The sequence below is a fragment of the Symphalangus syndactylus genome, chromosome X (assembly GCF_028878055.3).
Source record: "Symphalangus syndactylus isolate Jambi chromosome X, NHGRI_mSymSyn1-v2.1_pri, whole genome shotgun sequence".
In the NCBI taxonomy this organism is placed as follows: domain Eukaryota; kingdom Metazoa; phylum Chordata; class Mammalia; order Primates; family Hylobatidae; genus Symphalangus; species Symphalangus syndactylus.
Window position 1 is genome coordinate 33,980,252 of NC_072447.2, and position 18,993 is coordinate 33,999,244.

Consider the following 18,993-nt stretch of genomic DNA (forward strand, 5'->3'; position numbering starts at 1 on the left):
AGATAAAGAATGGATATAAAATGCCACCCTGCCTACAGTGTGATTTCCTTACAGGATAGAAAGGGGACATATGTCCATCACATCCTCGTCTATATAATATCAAGATCATAGAAGCTACCTAAATGCTCAAATGACAGGGAAATAGTTACATAAATTAAGATGCATGAACTCAAATATTCAGCTACTAAAAACACTGGCTTCAGAGATGACTATGAAGTGGGAAAAAACAAGGACATATATATGTACATATAAATGTATATATGTATATATAAAATACATGTACATATAGCAACAAGTATATATTAATAGTAAAAGCCTTGGCTGGGCGTGGTAGCTCACACCTGTAATCCCAGCACTTTGGGAGGCCAAGGCGGGTGGATCACCTGAGGTCAGGAGTTCGAGACCAGCCTGGCTAACATGGTGAGACCCTGCCTCTACTAAAAATACAAAAAATTAGCCAGGCGAGGTGGCGGGCACCTGTAATCCCAGCTACTCGAGAGGCTAAGGCAGGAGAATTGTTTGAACCCAGGAGGCAGAGGTTGCAGTGAGCCGAGATCATGCCACTGCACTCCAGCCTGGGGGATAGAGCAAGACTCTATCAAAAAAAAAAAAAAAAAACCTAAAAAGAAATACACCAAAATATTTGGGAATGATAGTAAGAGGAGTTCATAAGAAAAAAGAAATAGTGCCAGGCACAGTGGCTCACACCTGTAATCCCAGCACTCTGGGAGGCTGAGGTGGGTGGATCACTTGAGACCAGGAGTTCAAGACTAGCCTGGACAACACAATGAAACCCTGTCCCTGCTAAAAATACAAAAATTAGCCAGGCATGGTGGTGTACGCCTATAATCCCACCTACTCGGGAGGCTGAGGCGGGAGAATCCCTTGAACTGGGGAGGTAGAGGTTGCAGTGAGCCAAGATCATGCCATTGCACTCCAGCCGGGGCAACAGAGTGAAAGTCCATCTCAAAAAAAAAAAAAAAAAAAAAAAAAAAAAAAAAAAAAAATATATATATATATATATATATATATATATACACACACAACTCTAAAAGAAGTACACTAAAATAAAAATCACCGTTGTTCTAGAGTAGGGACCCATGGCTGGCTGTGGGCTGGAGAAGGCCAGTAACCCTGTCCCTGGCTCTTCCTGCCCTCTGGGATTGAAAATCTGAGGCACGCAGCAATATTGGGTTTGAAGGAAGAAATGGGAGAATGCGGGAAGGAGGAGGAAGTGCAAGAGAGAAGAGGGGTTGAGGGAGAGTGGGCACTGGGGCCAGAGTGGGGTTCCGGGGAGACAGCTGGGGTTGGGGGAGAAAGAAGTGGGCAGAGAGACAGAAAAGGGGGCTTGGGGGCAGATGAGAGGATGGCAGAGAGGAGAGGAAGAGTTGGCGGGGGGGTGAAGTGGGGGGGAGGTGTGGAGGTGTTGAGGGGTGAGAGAAGAGAGGGAGGAGGGGGAAGAAGAAAGGAAGAAGGGCTTAGTAAGAACAGGAGAGGAAGTGTGGAGAAGGGGGCAGTGGAGAAGGGATGTGGGCAATGAGAAGGGTAAGACACAGGGGCCAGGAGAGGAGGGGTGAGGAAGAGAGAAAATAAGAGAAACAGGCTGGGAAGAAAGGGGCAAAACACAGAGGGGCTGAGAGGAAGGGAGAGCAGGAGTGGGGAGGGTCAGGAGGCTGGGGGTGGACAGTGAGGGGAGAGAGACTGGGAGGGAAAGAGAAGGCATGGGGAGAAGGGGTGGGGAAAAGAGGGTGGAAGGGGAGAGGGGGTGCAGGGGAATGGAAGAGAGATGAGGAGACAAAGAGGGTAGAGGAGATGGATCTGGATGAGAGAAAGTGAGGGAGACAGGGTGAAGAGGAGGGAGGGATGAGAGAAAGGGTGAGGGGACAAAGAAAGAGCAGAGAGAGAAAAGGTAGGGGGAGAGAGAGGAGAAAAAGAGGGGGAGAAGGCAGGAGGGAGGAGATAGGCATTAGGGCGAGAGCCCCCTGCCCGCTTTCTGGAGCGCATCTCTACCTTAGGGGTTAACTCGCCAGGCGGTGGCTGTTTTTTACCATGTCTACATCTCTTCCTCCATTTAAAAACCCACAGGTTCCCTAAAAGCGCCAGACGATGTCACAACTGTACCCTTCCCCCACAGCATGCTATCACCAACCCATCCAAGGGCCCCCAGAGGCACAGACACACTTTTTAACGGCCGCCAACTCAATAGGTGACACGGAGCTTAGTCACACAGTTCAGGAGCTCAAAGGATTAAAATAGCCCCATTACTCTGAAGCACAATTGTTCTCGGCTCCGACAAGGGCCCTTCCTCAGGGAGCCTCATAGAAGGGACTCTGTGAGGATGGAATGAACACCCTGGATGGCTAGAGCACAGAAGAGGCCACACGGCCTCACATCAGTCACCCATTTGTCAAGAGGAGGGCAGGGAAAATGACCGCCGACACTGGCAGGCGGTCTAGCATCCTCACTGAGAGTGCCTGGCCCGAGGGCGGCCCCGTAGCACCCCCTCCTCCACGGGGCAGGGCTTCATTTGGGTCCTCCATGCGCCCTCCTTCAACATTTACACCAGGACTGGAACTGAGCACCTCCTGCCCACCATGGATGTGAGCACGGAGCAGCCACCTGTGTATATGGAGGGTGGAGCTGGGGGGAGACACCAGCTCCAGTGGGCTGTCTCACTAACAAAAATGTGGAACTGGGACCAAATCAAGTCACACTTAACAGGCATTTGGAACTGTGGCATGTGCCCCATGAACAAGTCACACAGAAGAAAGGGGACAGGGAGGAAGCATGGCCAGAGGGCACACTGGGCAGCTGGCCCATACCTAGCTGCAGCTGCTGCTTCTTGGGGTCCGACTCCTCCAGCAGGCACCCTTGGGTTGCATGAGAGGTCCCTGTGGCCCCAGAATAAGCATCCCTTTTGCTCAGGTTAGTGGGCCCTGCTCGGCTTCTATCATTTGAAGAAAGTCCTTACTATATATACAACATGAAAGTGGGAAGACTGTTCCTGAGTTCAAAACCCAGATGGGTTAAGGCCGGTCACGGTGGCTCACGCCTGTAATCCTAGCGCTTTGGGAGGCTGAGGTAGACAGATCACCTGAGGTCAGGAGTTCCAGACCAGCCTGGCCAACATGGTGAAACCCCATCTCTACTAAAAATACAAAAAAATTAGCTGGGCATAGTGGCGGATTCCTGTAATCCCAGCTACTCGGGAGACCGAGGCAGGAGAATCGCTTGAACCCGGGAGACACAGGTTGCAGTGAGCGGAGATCACACCACTGTACTCCAGCCTGGGCAACAGAGTGAGACTGTCAAAAAAAAACAAAAACAAACAAACAAACAAAAATACCTAGATGGGTTAAGATCCAGGACAAAGTTTCTATCAATTAATAACCCAGACCAGCTGAGCCTCAGGACAATAGAGCAGCTTCCTGGAGAACTTTTCCGAAGTCCACCTATCCCTCCATCAAAACCAGATGGAAGGACTAGGCATAGTGTTCCAATGCACATCTCCAGGGGGGAAAAAAAATCCCCAGCTAGACAGAAGTTTGCCCATCATCAATTAATCAGGACGTTAAAAAAGGAGGGGAAAATAACAGAAATGCCTGTGTGTTGGTATACATATGAAAGCTCCCTGGAAGAAAACTTGAGAAACAAAATAGCAGCAGCCTATGGGGAGGGTCACTGCATAGCTGAAGGACAGAGATGGGAGGGAGACTTTTTCCTGTAAACACTTTTTCACCTTTTGATTTTTGAATCCTGGGGATATATAACCTATTCCAAAAACTAACTTTAAAAATGTCTCAAGCAAGCAGCTGTACTCATTATGCCCCAAAAAACATGAAGACAGTGTGAACTGCTTCCCCCTTTCCAATTTTTTCTTCAATTGGTGAAATCTTCCACCTCACTTTTCCACCCACAATCCACCCTCCGCAAGCCAATTACTTTCATTTGTTTCCTGACAGTCAAAAGCAGCAATTAAGCTTTAAAAAAATCACCATCAATTAACAAACACTTACTCTGTCCATCCTGCTTCATGGATCACAGATGAGCTAATTGACCTACTGTATTTGAGTTGACACCTCTCTTTGCCATCTAATAGTCTGTTGAGAACAAAGGGGCAATTAGAAATCACTGGCTAAGTAGTTTAAAACTGTCCCATTTCGGTCAAGTTGTGAAGAGATGTTTTTGCTGGTTTTGTTTTGATGATCAAAACAAGAGAAAGGCAAAGCTCATTTACGAAGTCATTCATGTCAAGTGAATTTCTTTGAGAAGCTAGCATATAAAATGCTCATCAGAAGACGGCACCCAGAACACCCTGGTGAAGAAAATTGAGGTCCATGAAGATGCTGGCTAAGAGGAGGGGGGAGCAGAGCAAGAATGGCCTTTCCCAGTCTTCATCCAAAATGAGGGCCAAGCGTCTCCGTCTGGCTCCAGGCACAAACCTAAGAACTAGCTGGAATAATTAGACAGGACACTAAGCTAATTAAAGACTTTTCACACGGGGAGGTGGCATGTGATGGATAAAACTGGTGCAGCCCCAGAGGACCAGGCCTAGAACATGGCCCCAAGTCTTCTAAGTCTAGAACAGTCCAGAAAAATCTGGCAAAAACACAAGGGCTGGTGTTTGCATACTGGCTGGTAAGAAGCTCAAGTGTAAGGAGATGGTTGTTTAAACTGTCTATACATGCTGTACTTGGGTGCTCAAGGACTTAAATTTGTTATGCCAAAAGAGTCATTAATAAGCATTGAAATGTTTATAGTATTTTATCCAAGATAGAAATAACAGTATGAACTGAACTGCACTTCATCTTGCCACTCTGTCACCCATACCTGGAGACGGACCAGCCTCCAGCAGTGCCCCCACCACTTCCGTGGCCACAGAAAGGAAGTAGGCAAAGGCCTTTTCTGGTCTTTTCTTGCGAACTGGAGAGTGTTCCGTTAGGACAAGTATCACAGGATTTTTGTTATTAGTGTTTTTTCTTTGTAAGGCTAAATATAAGTGCAGTTGACCAGAGTTAAGACCCATGAGCTACCTTTTGCCTTAAGTGTCCCCTAATGAAAACTATAGAACTGCCTGCAAGATATTTATCCGTAAGATAATGATCAAGTTGAAAACCAAGTGCTCATGATCAACCAGGTTGCTGGCGGACCTTTGCCAGTTGAAGGAATTTAAGTGAAGAAACGTGGAATGATATCAATCGTGTGTGTGAATTCGAGGGATCTGTTTGGCACTGCAGTGTTTTCTCCCATGATGTAGACTTTTTTTTTTTTCCTTGAGACAGGGTCTCACTCTGTTGCCCAGAATGGAGTGCAGTGGTGCGATGTCAGCTCACTGTAGCCTCTGCTCCCAGGTTCAAGTGATTCTCCTGCCCCAGCCTCCTGAGTAGCTGGGACTACAGGTATGTGCCACCACGTCTGGCTAATTTGTGTGTGTGTGTGTATGTGTGCGAGTGAGAGAGAGAGAGAGAGAGAGAGAGAGAAAATAAAGGGCCTCCCAAAGGAAATATCAACCAAAAACACACACACACACAAAAAGCCATGCTTTCCCTTTTCCTATCTTCCTTTGGAATCTCAACTGGGAGCCTTGGGCTTCCAAGTGTTCTCCAAATTGGCTGGCTGGTCCAGGAACCCCCAGGGGACATGGATTCTGACCTTCAAGTTAGAAACTTACTAGGGAGGGGTGATTAAAAAAAAAAAAGTTTTGTAACTAGACAGTGGTGATGGTTGCAAAGCATTGTCAATATACCCAGTATAACTGTACACTTAAAAGTGGTGAAAATTGCAAATTGTTACATGTTTTAGCATAAAATTAATAATGTACCAAAATCCATTGAATTGCACACCTTAAATGGATAAATTGTATGGTATGCAAATTATATATCAATAAATCTGTTTAAAAAAAAACTTACACCCTGGTGTGATGGCTCACGCCTAATCCCAACGCTTTGGGAGGCCAAGGCAGGTGGATCACTTGATCCCAGGAGTTTGAGACCAGCCTGGGTAACATGGTGAAGCCCCATCTCTACAAAAAATACAAAAATTAGCTGGGCGTGGTGGCACGCACATGCAGTCCCACCTACTTGGGTGGCTGAGGTGGGAGGATCGCTTGAGCCTGGCAGGTCGAGGCTGCAGTGAGCCTTGATTGCGCCACTGCACTCCAGCCTGAGCGACAGAGTGAGACCCTGTCTCAAAAAATAAAAAATAAAAAAACTTACTAGGGAAAGAGACTGTAGCAAGAGCCTCACCAGGAGAAGCAGGAGCCTGACATTTTCTGAGCACCTACAAAAATTGGGTGGGGCTGGTTCTTCCATACTGGAAGGCAGTTGGGTTCTACCACTAGGGGACCATTGTCACTCTGCCTCTCTGAGGCTCAGTCTCATCATCTGATGTCATGGGCCATGACTGCCAAGGCTCCTTCCAGCACTTCAATGCCAGGGACCAATATGTGAGTAGCAGAGGACCCATCGCCTGTCCCCCCACATAAAAGCACATCCCAATAGAAAGACAAAACATTACAGGGGCCAAACACTACCAGAAGCAAGTTTAACAACTTTGTGCCCCAAAGCCCTTGCCTCTCCCCAGCTTAACGACCTAGGTATCAACAGAAGAGAGGCAAGAGTTGTGTTAAGACACTCTCCGTTCAAAGAACAAAATGGTGAAAGTCCCAAAGAGTCCTGTTCTCTAGTGACTTGTAGGTTCGTGCATAAAACGAAGACTGTGGTTACATACAAAACCTTATGTTCTAGAAGGACTGATAATGAAGTAAGGAAATGGTGCTCCAGCCATCTGTGTTAATAAGCCCCCAGGGTTCCCCCAGAGCAGGCTTCCTTAACCTCAGCATGACTGACATTTGGGGTCAGATAACTCTTTGTTGTGGTGGTGCGGGGGGCAGCTGGCCTGTGCATCGTAGGATGTTTAGCAGCACCCCTGACCTCCACCTAGTAGATGCCAGTAGAATGACTCTCCACTCCCTTGCCCCCCCGCCACCAGCTGTGACAACCAAAAGTGTCTCCAGATAGTGCTGTGTCCCCCTGGTGGGGAGAATTGCCCCCAGTTAAGAACCACTGCCAGAGAGAATTTTCTATCTTAAAATGTGCAGTTCTTTGTTGAAGCCATGTAATACATGTGGCATCACCTTTCTCACCCACTACAGTGTGTGCCACCAGGAACTGTCAGCAAACAGACCTTGTCAACATGCTCTGCCCAGGGGACTTTACAGAATTGCACACTCACTCCTGGTGGTCCATAGTCGTGGAGAATTGCAAGTTGTAACCATACTTGGGTGAAAGGGTTACATGTTCATTCATTAACATACGGCACTTACTGTATGCCAGGCAACGTGCCAGGGCAATGGAGTTGAGCAGATCCAGTTGGAGATGGAGACTTAATACAAGAGGAAATGTTGTATCACTTTGCATTGCATGCCTGTATCAAAACATCTCATGTACCCCACAACTTTATACACCTGCTATGGACTCACAAAAATTAAAAATAAAAAATTGTTTAAACAAAGTATGGTACAGCACACCTTTGGAGCAGGCTCCCACAGATGCACAAGGGGTGTGGGAGACTGAACAATGACTTCCCAAAAGGGGCCATATCTTAATCCCCAGAACCTGTGACTATGTTCCCTTCCATGGCAACAGGAACTTTGCAGGTGTGATTCACTAGGCATCCTGAGAAGGGGAGGGCATCCTGGCTTATCCAGGTGGGCCCAGTGTCAAACAATGGTCCTCATAAAAGGCAGGCAGGTGGCTCGGTGAAAGATAGGAGATGCCAGGACTGAAGCAGAGTTCGGAGGGCTGGGGTCACGAGTGAAGGAAGTAAAGGCACTGCAGGCAGCCTCTAGAAGCCGGGCAAGGCAGGGAAATGAATTGCTCCAGACAGAACGCAACCCTGCTGACACCTTGATATCGACCCAGTAAAATCCATTTTGAACTTCCGACCTCCAGAACTATAAGATTACACATTTGTGCTGTTTCAAGCCACTAGGTTCACAGTGATTTGTTACTGCAGCAATAGGAAACTGATACAGAGAGTCTACAAGGCAGAGGAGAGAGTGACATCTGTTCCCCATGAAGGGAAATACGTGGGCAAGGTCTCAGAGACCTGAATGAGCTTAGAATAAGCGAAAGCATCGGTGGCTGCTGAGCTTCACGAAGGCTTCACTAAGGCATTCAGGATCTAAAGCTTTTGCAGAAGGGTAGACACATAGGGTCAATTCCAGAGCCATTTGGGGCTTGACTGTACATCAGAAGGGGCAGGGAAAGGGGAAGGAACAAGAGGCAAGGAACAATAGCAGCGTCCCTATGGAAGTGACAGGAAAGATGGTGATACCCTCAATGAAATGGGAAGTAAAAGAGGCAGGACAGGTATTACAGAAGAGAAATGCTGAGCTTAGTTTGCAACATGCTCAGTCTGAGGCGTCTAAGACACACCTGGGTGAAGTTAGCTAGGAGAGGATACCAATGATAATCAGCTCAACGAATGTTAATCTTAGGCTTACCGTGTGCCAGGCACAGGAATACGATGACCAAACTGACGAGGTTCCTGCCCTTGTGGTGCTTATAGTGGGTGGGTCCTGAGCTCAGAACAGAGACCAAGACTGGGGACAGATGTGGGCATTGTCAATAGGTGACACCTGAATTGGCAAAGTGGCTGCAGTCACTCAAGGACACACTAAACATAAGGGGACCAGGGATGACAGTATTCCACAGGTGGACAGGGATGGAAGAAAAGGAGAGAAGAGTGTAGGAGAAATCAGGAAAAAACAGGGTGTTCTAGAAGACAAAGAGTTCCAGTCTTCAGTCTCAAGCTTCAGTGAAGTCAAAGACGGTGAGGCCTGAGACCATGTACTTCGTGATTGGAGAAGGATCATTCAGGATAACCTCAGCATGATCAGTTTCTAGAACACAATCGAGGCAGTGCCAGAGTCCTGGTACATGTAGGGCAGGCTATGTGAGGAAAGGGGAAAAGTGGGACAAGCTGCCTCAAAAAAACAGCAGTGAAGAGGAGAGAAAGGTGAATGCAAGATATAACTTTAAGGTGGCTTTATTAATAAACTGTAAAAATCTAAATAGAACCAAAGATGGAATCTTCCCAAGGAGGTACAGGGCAGTTGACTAGGAACACATAGCTATCCAAGAGAAACCAGGAAAAGTCAGGTCCACCAAGGGCAGTGTAGTGGTCAGAATAACATTCCCTCCCCGCCCCCAGATGCCCACATCCTAAAGCCCAGGATGTGTGAATATTAGGTTACAATGCAAAGGGGAGTTAAACTTACTGATCAGCTGACCTGGAGATGAGGAGATGAGCCTGGAATATCCAGGTGGACCCAATGTCATCACAGGAGTCCATACACGTGGAAGAGAGGGGCAGAAGAGTCAGTAACAATGATGTGACGGGAGAGAGAGCTGCCCAGCCGTTGCTGGCTTTGGAGAGAGGAAGAGGCCACAAGCAAAGGAATGCCAGTTCTGGAAGCTGGAAAAGGCAAGGAAAGGGATTCCCTCCTACAGCCTCCAGAAGGAATGCAGCTCTGCTGACTTCGTGATTGTCGCCCAGTGACGGATGATAAACGTGATGTCTCCAGGCACTAAGTTTGTAGTAGTTACAGCAGCAATCAGAAACGAATACAGGTACCAGGTATAGAAAATCATGAACAAATATTACACACTGGAATAATGCAAACGGTGTATCTTAAAGTCCCCTTTAAAGAGAATGGAGGGTAAAGGATTATGGGAAGTGCCTGTGTGATACTCTGGTAAAAGTCTCAGAGACTAACACTGAGATCAGCTGCCTAGTGTCACTAATGCCTAGGTGTTGGAGGTCTGGGTTGGACTGGATTCATGGAAGAATCCACACTGTACTGTCTTAACACAAGAAGTTTGTTTTGAAGTAGGAGTATGTCTTTCTCCTTCTCTAAGGTAATGAGTCACTTATAACAGTACTTATAACATAAGACTTATAACAGTCTTATGAACAGAGTGCCTTGTGTACCCCAGTGAACCACGAGCTCCGGATGTCAGCTTTCTCAACTGTAAGGCAAGGAGGGGTTCTACACTGGACTATGATCAGAACCACCTGGAGGGCTCATGAAAATGCAGATTGCTGGGCCCCACCCCCAGCATTCCTGATTCAGGAGGTCTGCTGGAATGAAGCCAGGGAATCTGTATCTCTAACGGGTTGCAGGGGGGCTGTGCTACTGGCCTGGGGCCACCCTCTGAGAAGCGCTGCATTAGAGCCTTCTCCTTCTCTAAGTATTTGGGGCATTTTCCTGTTCTGCGTCTTTCCCATTAGCACTGACTTCTTGGTTCTCAGCAGTTTGCTCTTTCTCTGTCACTCTCTCTTCCCTCAGTATAGCATTTCAGATGTCCATCGTGCTTAACATTGAACAACGGTCCAGGCTAGACCTGGTTCATATGAAGTAGCCAAAGACATACCTAGAAAGCCATTTTCCTCCCCCACTGCCTCCTATTCCCTGCCCCTGCCTGTCACATAGTTAACTCGGAGAAAGAGCAGTTCTTCTGGCTGGGAGCTGGCCAGGCACTCACAGCTGGGCCAGAGTGTCCTGTTGAACAGAAACAATTCCCTAGAAAACCAACATCAGACAAGGCCACTCTGCGACCAGGATGGAATAAGATGAAAACAAGACCACACATTAATCATGTCTGAACACGGACAAAACATGCACCTTGTCCAAACCACACACATGACCAAATATCCCCCAATCCTGGCTAATGCAAATGACGGCTGCTGCTTTACCAACCATAGCTGTGGCCTGCCTCCAATGTTCCCTGCTCCTAGAGAACACTTGTTAAAATACCCGATCACAAATTCCCCCTGGTAGCGTCCAACCCAAAGTAATGCCCAGCTTCCTTAAACACTCCCCCAAGCCACCTGATACAGGTGCAAGTCCTCTAAGTCATCCTTCCTTGTACCATCTTACTGAGATGCCCCGCAGTTCCCACGGTGTTCGTTCTCAGTCTCTGCCACAAGAACCAGGTGTGGCTGGAGGGCAGCGATGACTCATACTCAACCAGATTTCTGCTCAAACACAATCTCCTCTAAGACACTGTTCTTGGCACTCTCCAGGCTAAGTCAGACTGGCCTTCTCCACTCATGTTTCATGCACTCTACTATGGCTTTCAGCTACATATTGCCATGAGAATTGCATCAAGTCAGCCTCCATTAGACTGAGAAACCCAAAGTGTAACGTCTCTGTTCTGCACCTGTTCTTAGCACAGTGCCTATGCAAAGCAGATCAATAAACATTGGATGGATGGATGGATGGATGGATAGATGAACAAATACTACTGTATGCAAAATACATTAAAAACAAGTACAAACTCAAGAGTTGATGAGAGAATGTCAGTAACGCCAAAAGAACTGAAGTAGTAAGAAACCACCAAGGTTTGTGTAACCAGAGCCACAGCAAGCTTTTGCTTGTGCCAAGATGGAGAGAAGTGGGTAAAGGTTATGTACAATTAAGGTGGGAGCCTTTTCTTCCATTTCTAACTCACGACATTTGTAGAGACCAACACATTATGTTCATTTTAGCTTTAGCATACAGCAGTCTACCGCCAATAAAACAAACACATTGCCAAAGGCTATCCAAACTTTGTTGTTACTCTGGAATTAAACAGAAATCATTTGTGGGCTTGCAAACCCTTCACTACTCACAGATTTGGGTCACCATAATATCTGTTTAATTGTAATTATAAGAGGCTGTCTCTGTGTCTGGCACTGTAGGCATGCATCTCCTAGCAAGTTCAGAGGGCACATTCTGACGGGCTTTTATAAGAGGCCATGTTGTAACTAACCAGCTTCACTTCAGGGTTAGGGATTTGGTTCTTTTCTGTTATTTTTCAGAAAACGAACTATAAGATACAGTTTTACTATGTTATCCATCAACAGAAAACTCACTATCAGGCCAGGTAAGAATATAAGTATATCAGAATTAGGCACAGTGGTGTGAGCGTGCAGTCCCAGCTACTTGGGAAGATCTGGAGTCCAGGAGTTCAAATCCATCCTGGGCAACACAGCGAGACCCTCCCTCTTAAAAAAGAAAAAAAAAATGCATCAAATTGATAAGCTGGATAAATCTGAAAACCAGAGACTTGGGGGAAAGGGTGGGCCTCTGTCTGCATACAAACAACCTCAGCCCATTAGATCATTCCATTGGAAGACATACAGAATGAACAGTTAAATAACTGCACTGCATTACAAATATACTGCTGGAGATGCTTTCAAAAGAGCAGGTGATCTTTAGCCACAAACTACTACAAGCACCTTAAATCCCACTATAAACATGAATTAAATTACATTCATTTTGACATTATCACCTCTAAGTATTAACTCCTGAAATAAATGAAAATTGATGCCCCCTCCCCCTGCAATAATGGTTACAGTAAAGATTAAGTATAAAAGGACTAAAAACTACAGGAGCACTCTATTTTTCGTAGGAAGTTCTGAAGAATGAAAACAGTTCAAATCCAAAAAATAGGTCTGATTCTTCTTAAATGAGACTCAGTCCCCTTCTCATTGAGATACAGAAAGCACAGTCTGGCCAAGGGAGAAGACATTTGGATTAACTTCTTTTTGTGCATAACCCTCTCGGTGACCCACCCAAAATGAAAGGTGATCAAAGCAGAATTTTTGGTTACCTCGGGAGAAATTAACCCATTACTAAAGTGGCCTGTAAGGTTTAAAGTATATACTTCTGCCAATGAACTAAATCATCTTATGGGCCAAAGCAAAACAAGAGTGAGTTAAGTGTTCTGTCCCCAGCAGAGTAGGAGGATTTCATGCCCCTCATTCATTCATTCAACATTTAGGTCCTGCTCTGTGCCACACACCAAAAGTGCTGAGCAAACTATGCAACACTGTGCTGTCCCTATGGTCACAGAGCTTACAGTAGAGGAGATAACTGTTACGCACAAATATGTAATACTGCTACGAAAAAAAGGTGCTGTATGAGAAAATGGAACAGGAACCAATTTAGACTAGAGGTGGGAGAGAAGGGCACTGTGAAAAAAAGTGACATTTAAGCCAAGGGGACAATAGGTCACCACTACTTAGAAAAGGAAAACCTTTTTTGGCAAATGACCACAAATGGGATTTTTAACTTTGCCTGTCAACAACGGACTGGGTTAAACCTCCTCTTTTCCAATCCTTCAGGCTTTCTGAACATCCTGACTAGTGTACTGGAATCCTATTACCTGAACACAGAAAGGTCTCACTTTATTATGACTTATTATTATCTGCAGCCTTCCTATGCCTGGCCTAGGAACGTCCAAAAATAATCTGCCAGAGGCTGAAAACAGAGGTTGGCTGTCAGCAAGAACATTACCTGGGTAGACCAAACATTTAATAGCCCAAGTAATCATAAGTCCCTTGCCAATAAAGTGGCAGCTTCTCCGGGCAGCAAGGTGGTTCCAATGCTCCGGGGTCTGTATCAAATGGGACCCAGGGGGTTCAAAGGTTAGTTGGCTACTTCGAACTGATGTTTACTCAGTAAATCAAAGACCGGATCACCATTTCCAGGTCCCAGACCCTGAAGACTTAAAGGACAGTATGGGAAGTGGCCTTTTAGCATCACGGAGCAGAGAGCTCGCCAGGCTGGAGAAAGGCAGCAGCGAAAGGGTCGGGGCCGGGAGGAAGCGGGGCGCAAGCAGAGGAGCGTCAGGTGCTCTGGACCCCGGGACTGCGAGCCAGGCCAGGCACTGGGGCGTTTCCCGCCCCACCCCCCAACCCCTGTCAGCCCCCAGCAAAGGCAACCCAGCCCCCTCCAAGACCCCGAGGTTCCAGCTTCCCCCGAGGCAGGACCAGGAAGGCACCAGCAGCCCCGCGCAGGGCCGGAGCCCACCAGGTCCGGGTGCCCGTGTCCGCAGCGCAGAGGAGGGCGCGCTCGGGTGCAAAAATGGCCAAGACAAAACTCTCCCCGCCCACCCGAAAAGCCAACCACACCCCCTGCATCCCTCAGCCCGAGCAGCCCGGGGCCAGCCCCCGTGATCGTCTGCCCAGGCCCCCGCGGGTTCCCGTCGGCGCCGCGCGCGGGCTCGGCGGGCACACGGGCGCAAGTGGGAGTGAATGGCGGTGCGCGAGGCAGGCGAGGGCGCCCACCGCGGTGTTCCCCGTCCGGACCCTGCCCCCGGGGCGCCCTCCCGGGCTCCGCGGTTCTGGGACGGGCGCGCCGCCCCCAAGGCTGAAGTGGACGCCCGGACGCGGGCGGCCCCCACTCACCCATTGGCGTCGAGCCGGGCCGGGCCGCCGAGGCAGCGTGAAAGTTGGCGGAGGCGGGCGTGGGGGTCGGGGCGCCGGGATCGAGGCGCTGGGATCCAGGCGCTGGGGTCCGGACGCGGCGGCGGCTGGGCCGGCTTCTTCCTCAGTGGCGGCGGCGGCGGCTCAGCGCCGCCCGCTGCTGCCTCTGCTGCTGCTGCCGCTGCTGCCCCGGGGCGACTCCTGCTGCTGCAGTTGCATCGCGGCCCAATGCGCCCGGCTGCGCCGGGTTTCCTGCTCCCCGCGAGTGGAAATTGCGAAAAAAAAAAAAAAAAGCGCCGCCCAGCCCAGCGCCCGGCAGCCGCGGCCGCGCCGCCCGCTCTCCCCTCCTCCTCAGCGCTGCCGCGAGGCTCCTGCAGCTCCGCCTGCCGGGGACGCGCGGCCGCCGGGCGGGGGCGGGGCCGGAGAGGGGCGGGGCCCGGGCCGCGTCGGGGCAGGCGCCGGGGGCGTCCCTGCGGCTGAGGCGCTTGGGCGCCCTCCTCACCGCCCGCGCCAGAGGGACCCCGCTCCGCGCGGCTGCCACCCACCCGCGGCGGCTGGGCTGACGTCCCGGGAAGTGCCGCGAGACTCCTCGAGACCGGAGGAGAGGGGCTCCTTGGGGGAGGGGCGTGGGAGTGCAGGGGCACGTGGAGAAGGAGGAGAAGGGGGCTGAGCGGGAGGGGGCGACAAGAGGTGGAGGACGGGCTGGGGATGGAGACCAGGGCAGGCCCGGGGCCAAACGCCTGCCCAGGGTGATGGCAGGTGGCCCTGGGGCATTGAGGCAATCCGGAATGAGTTTTCCCGGAGGGCTGTTTGCGGGGGGAAGGAAAAGGGTCCCTTGGAAGGGAGAGAAACGCGGCGTCCCTTCGGTGGGGCGTGGGAACGCAGGCAGGCCAGGTGCGAGTTCCGCACAGAGGAGGCGGTGGCACTGACGTGGGGAAAAACGGGCGAAGGACGCAGCGGGGCCGAGGGGACGCATCGCCTCGCTGGGACCTGCCTAAGCCCCGCCCCAGTGCCTGGGCCAGGTGGGGTTCGTGTGTTCAGGAATGTTCCCGAGGTCTGATGCTCCCAGGAATCCGCTGAGATGAGGGCTGGCTCCCTCCCTAGCAGGCATCATTGTGCCTTACTGACTCCCAGACTTGGACGGCCGACCCTTGAGTAGGCGCTAAAATGTTAACAGGGAATCCGTGGGCATTCGTGGGCAATTCAGAAGCTCCGTTTTGGGTCCATTCACCACCACACCTTTCGCCATAGATACTCTGCCTGCCACCACATTCCTCTACCGGCTCGTTATTTCCTTTTCCCTTTCCACCATCTGGTGGTAGGAAGCGATAGTGAACTACATGGGAGACATTTAGGCAAAGAGCACGTAAGACAATAGAGAAATTAGATCAGTGGCCCCTGGAAATGGAGGAGGCTGAGGGCTAGTGGACTCAAAAGGGACAAATGAAAGCCGACCCCCTACCCAAGAGAGGGGCTGTCTCCATACCTCACCTATGTTGGCGGGACAACTCTTGTAAATTGGTACCATCCTGGGATTTCTGTAGAAAATTGTTCTTATAACTGTTTCGTGAGTTTTTCAAAAAACCTCAAAGTCAGGGTCTCACAAACAAGAGATCAGTAGCATCATCTTTCTAAATACCGTTCATGTGTGTCAAACCGATCGAAATAGGAGACTAATCAAGGGACAAGAGGCCCATCCACACAGAGGCTGCAATTGAAGTCCTAGTGTCATCAACATCAGACTCCTAAAAAAGGGATCAGAGAACACGGAGATTAAGAACGTGAAGGCCGGGTGCGGTGGCTCACGCCTGTAATCCCAGCACTTTGGGAGGCCGAGGCGGGTGGATCACGAGGTCAGCTGATCAAGACCATCCTGGCTAACATGGTGAAACCCGGTCTCTACTAAAAAATACAAAAAATTAGCCGGGTGTGGTGGCGGGCGCCTGTACTCCCAGCTACTCCGGAGGCTGAGGCAGGAGAATGGCGTGAACCCGGGAGGTGGAGCTTGCAGTGAGCCGAGACCGCGCCACCGCACTCCAGACTGGGCGACAGAGCGAGACTCCGTCTCAAAAAAAGAAAGAAAAAGAAAAGAATGTTAAGTGGGCCAGGCACGGTGGCTCACGCCTGTAAACCCAGCACTTTGAGAGGCTGAGGTGGGCGGATCACCTGAGGTCAGGAGTTCAAGACCAGGCTGACCAACATGGCGAGCCCCTCTCTCTACTAAAAATACAAAAATTAGCCAGGCGTGGTGGTGCATGCCTTAGTCCTAACTCATTGGGAGGCTGAGGCACAAGAATTGTTTGAACCTGGGAGGTGGAGGTTGCAGTGAGCCTAGATGGCGCCACTACACTCCAGCCTGGACGACAGAGCGAAACTCTGTCTCAAAAAAAAAAAAAAGAATGTGAAATGTTGAAGGCAGGGATGATGAAAACTCAAATATTCCTGCTCCAAGCACCCTGGTGCCTCACTCATTACATGTCTTGTTATATCATGTTTTAATCAGGGCAATCAAGCCTTCTGATACCACCTTAGAGTTGACAAACACTGAAACTCACAGAGTCTGGATAAACCCTCTGCTACTGGGACTTTTTTTTCCCCCAACCCCAGAAGAACTGGTATGGGGGTCTGCTCAATTCCAGAGGTGGTTCTCTTTGCTAAAGCCGTATCAGTGAGTCATCCTAACCCTCTCTCAAAGAGCCTCAGACCCCTGAAAGTGATGGGGTACATTTCAACATGGAAACAGTTGTGCTGGCCTTGCAGTGGACTGGTATCTGGAGTGCTGAAGATTCTTGGCTGGCTGCCCAGTGCATTCTCACAATGATGAGTCAAAAGTCTTTGAACATGGTTGATGATACCTTCCCATAGCTAAACTTACCCAGGCATCACAGAGGCCACTACACCTAAACCAGCAGGTGGGGTGCTGAACTCTGTCGGCTCAAAGAAAAAGAAAAAATCAGCAGTTTGTCTTATGTCCTGCTTGGTCTCTCTGTCCTATGTGGAGAAGACAGTCTTCTCATGGAATTTTATTTCCAACTTCACACAGGTGAAGACAGATCACTTGAAATTTGGGGGATTTGTTTCATTTTGTTGTCTCTCTTTTTTTTTTTTTTTTTTTTTCTGAGATAGGGTCTGACTGTCACCCAGGCTGGAGGGTAGTGGCGTGATCATGGCTCACTGCAGCCTCAACCTCCTGGGCTCAAGTGATCCTCCCACCTCAGCCTCCCAAACAGCTGGGACTACAGGCATGCGCCATCTCACCCGGCTAATTTTTGTAGTTTTTGCAGAGATGAGGTCTCATTATGTTGCCCACGCTGGTCTTAAACTCCTGGGCTCAACTGATCCTCCCCCGCCTCGGCATCCCAAAGTGCGGAGATTACAGGCTGAGCCACTGCGCCCGACTTGCTTGAAGTTTTGAGTCTTGTTTATTCTCTGGTCTATTTAAAGGCATACCTTTTCCTTCTTGGACAAGAATGTCGTGTCGGTCCTCCTTGATATGCTTCCTGCGTGGTCAAATTTGCGTTACCACAAAAGAAAGACTGATGGCAAGACAACATTTTTGAAAATCCCTCAGCTATGCCCTAATTTTATTTTTTATTTTTTTGTTTCTGAGATGGACTTTCACTCTTGTTGCCCAGGCTGGAGTGCAATGGTGGGATCTTTGCTCACTGCAACCCCCACCTCCCGGGTTTAAGCAATTCTCCTGCCTCAGACTCCCGAGTATCTGGGATTACAGGCATGCGCTACCACACCCGGCTAATTTTGTATTTTTAGTAGAGATGGTGTTTCACCTTGTTGGCCAGGCTGGTCTCGAACTCCTGACCTCAGGTGATCCACCCGCCTTGGCCTCCCAAAGTGCTGGGATTACAGACGTGAGCCATCGCACCCGGACATGTGCCCTAATTTTAATGCCTTAACTAAACAAAGTAGTGATTTTATCCAAAACACTGTATTTTTCATTTTAAGTTTCTCTGACTTATGAAAATGAACATTCCATTTTTTTTTACTTATTGTTTAGTTCTTCTGAATTGTTCCTATTGTCCTTTCATTTTTCCTTGGAGAAACTTTTGCTGACCAGCACAAGGGAAGTTAATATCAAGATTCAGATCCAGCTGCTGACATGAATAGATGCATAATTTCTCATCCTGCCTCCCCCTTACAAGAGTATCTTTTAACACAATGGTTAATGCAATATTTCAAATGATGTAAATTCATCTCATGAATATTTCTAGAGAAATAGGATTTTATTTAATACATCTTTGTCCCACTGAACTCCCATTTCCACCAGAGGAGATTATGCATTTTGGAAATAGAAAGTATCAGAGCTGTTACACTTAAAATGATATTATATGACTTAAAAGGCACTGCTATGTTGCTCAGTAGTAGTAACATATTTTTGGATAAAAACTGAAGTTGTGGCCGGCCATGGTGGCTCATGCCTGTAATCTCAGCACTTTGGGAGGCCAACGTGGGTAGATCGCTTGAGCCCAGGAGTTTCAGACCAGCCTGGACAACATAGGGAGATCCTGTCTCTACAAAAAATACAAAAATTAGTCGGATGAAGTGGCGCACACCTGTAGTCCCAGCTACTCAGAAGGTTGAAATGGGAGGATCACTTAAGCCCGGGAGGTTGAGGCTGCAGTGAGCCGCGACTGCACCACTGCATTCCAGCCTGGGTGACAGGGCAAGACCCTGTCTCAAAAAAAAAAAAAAAATGAAGGTGGGTGAGCTTCTGTC

General features: G+C 48.9%; 1 protein-coding gene across 6 annotated transcripts in view; it reads right to left on the reverse strand.

Annotated features, from left to right (window-relative positions):
• SH3KBP1 (SH3 domain containing kinase binding protein 1) overlaps positions 1-14,668 on the reverse strand; it is a 356,671-nt gene extending 342,003 nt beyond the window's left edge. For 5 of the 6 annotated variants that reach the window (XM_055269203.2, XM_055269200.2, XM_055269196.2 and 2 more), the window contains exon 1: positions 14,242-14,656. In XM_055269203.2, coding sequence (XP_055125178.1) covers positions 14,242-14,245 — 4 coding nt within the window. In that variant the 5' untranslated portion in view covers positions 14,246-14,656. Of the gene's footprint in view, positions 1-14,241 lie in introns of all 6 variants that reach the window. The other variant, XM_055269199.2, reaches the window with a different exon arrangement.
• Positions 14,669-18,993: the final 4,325 nt, after the last annotated feature.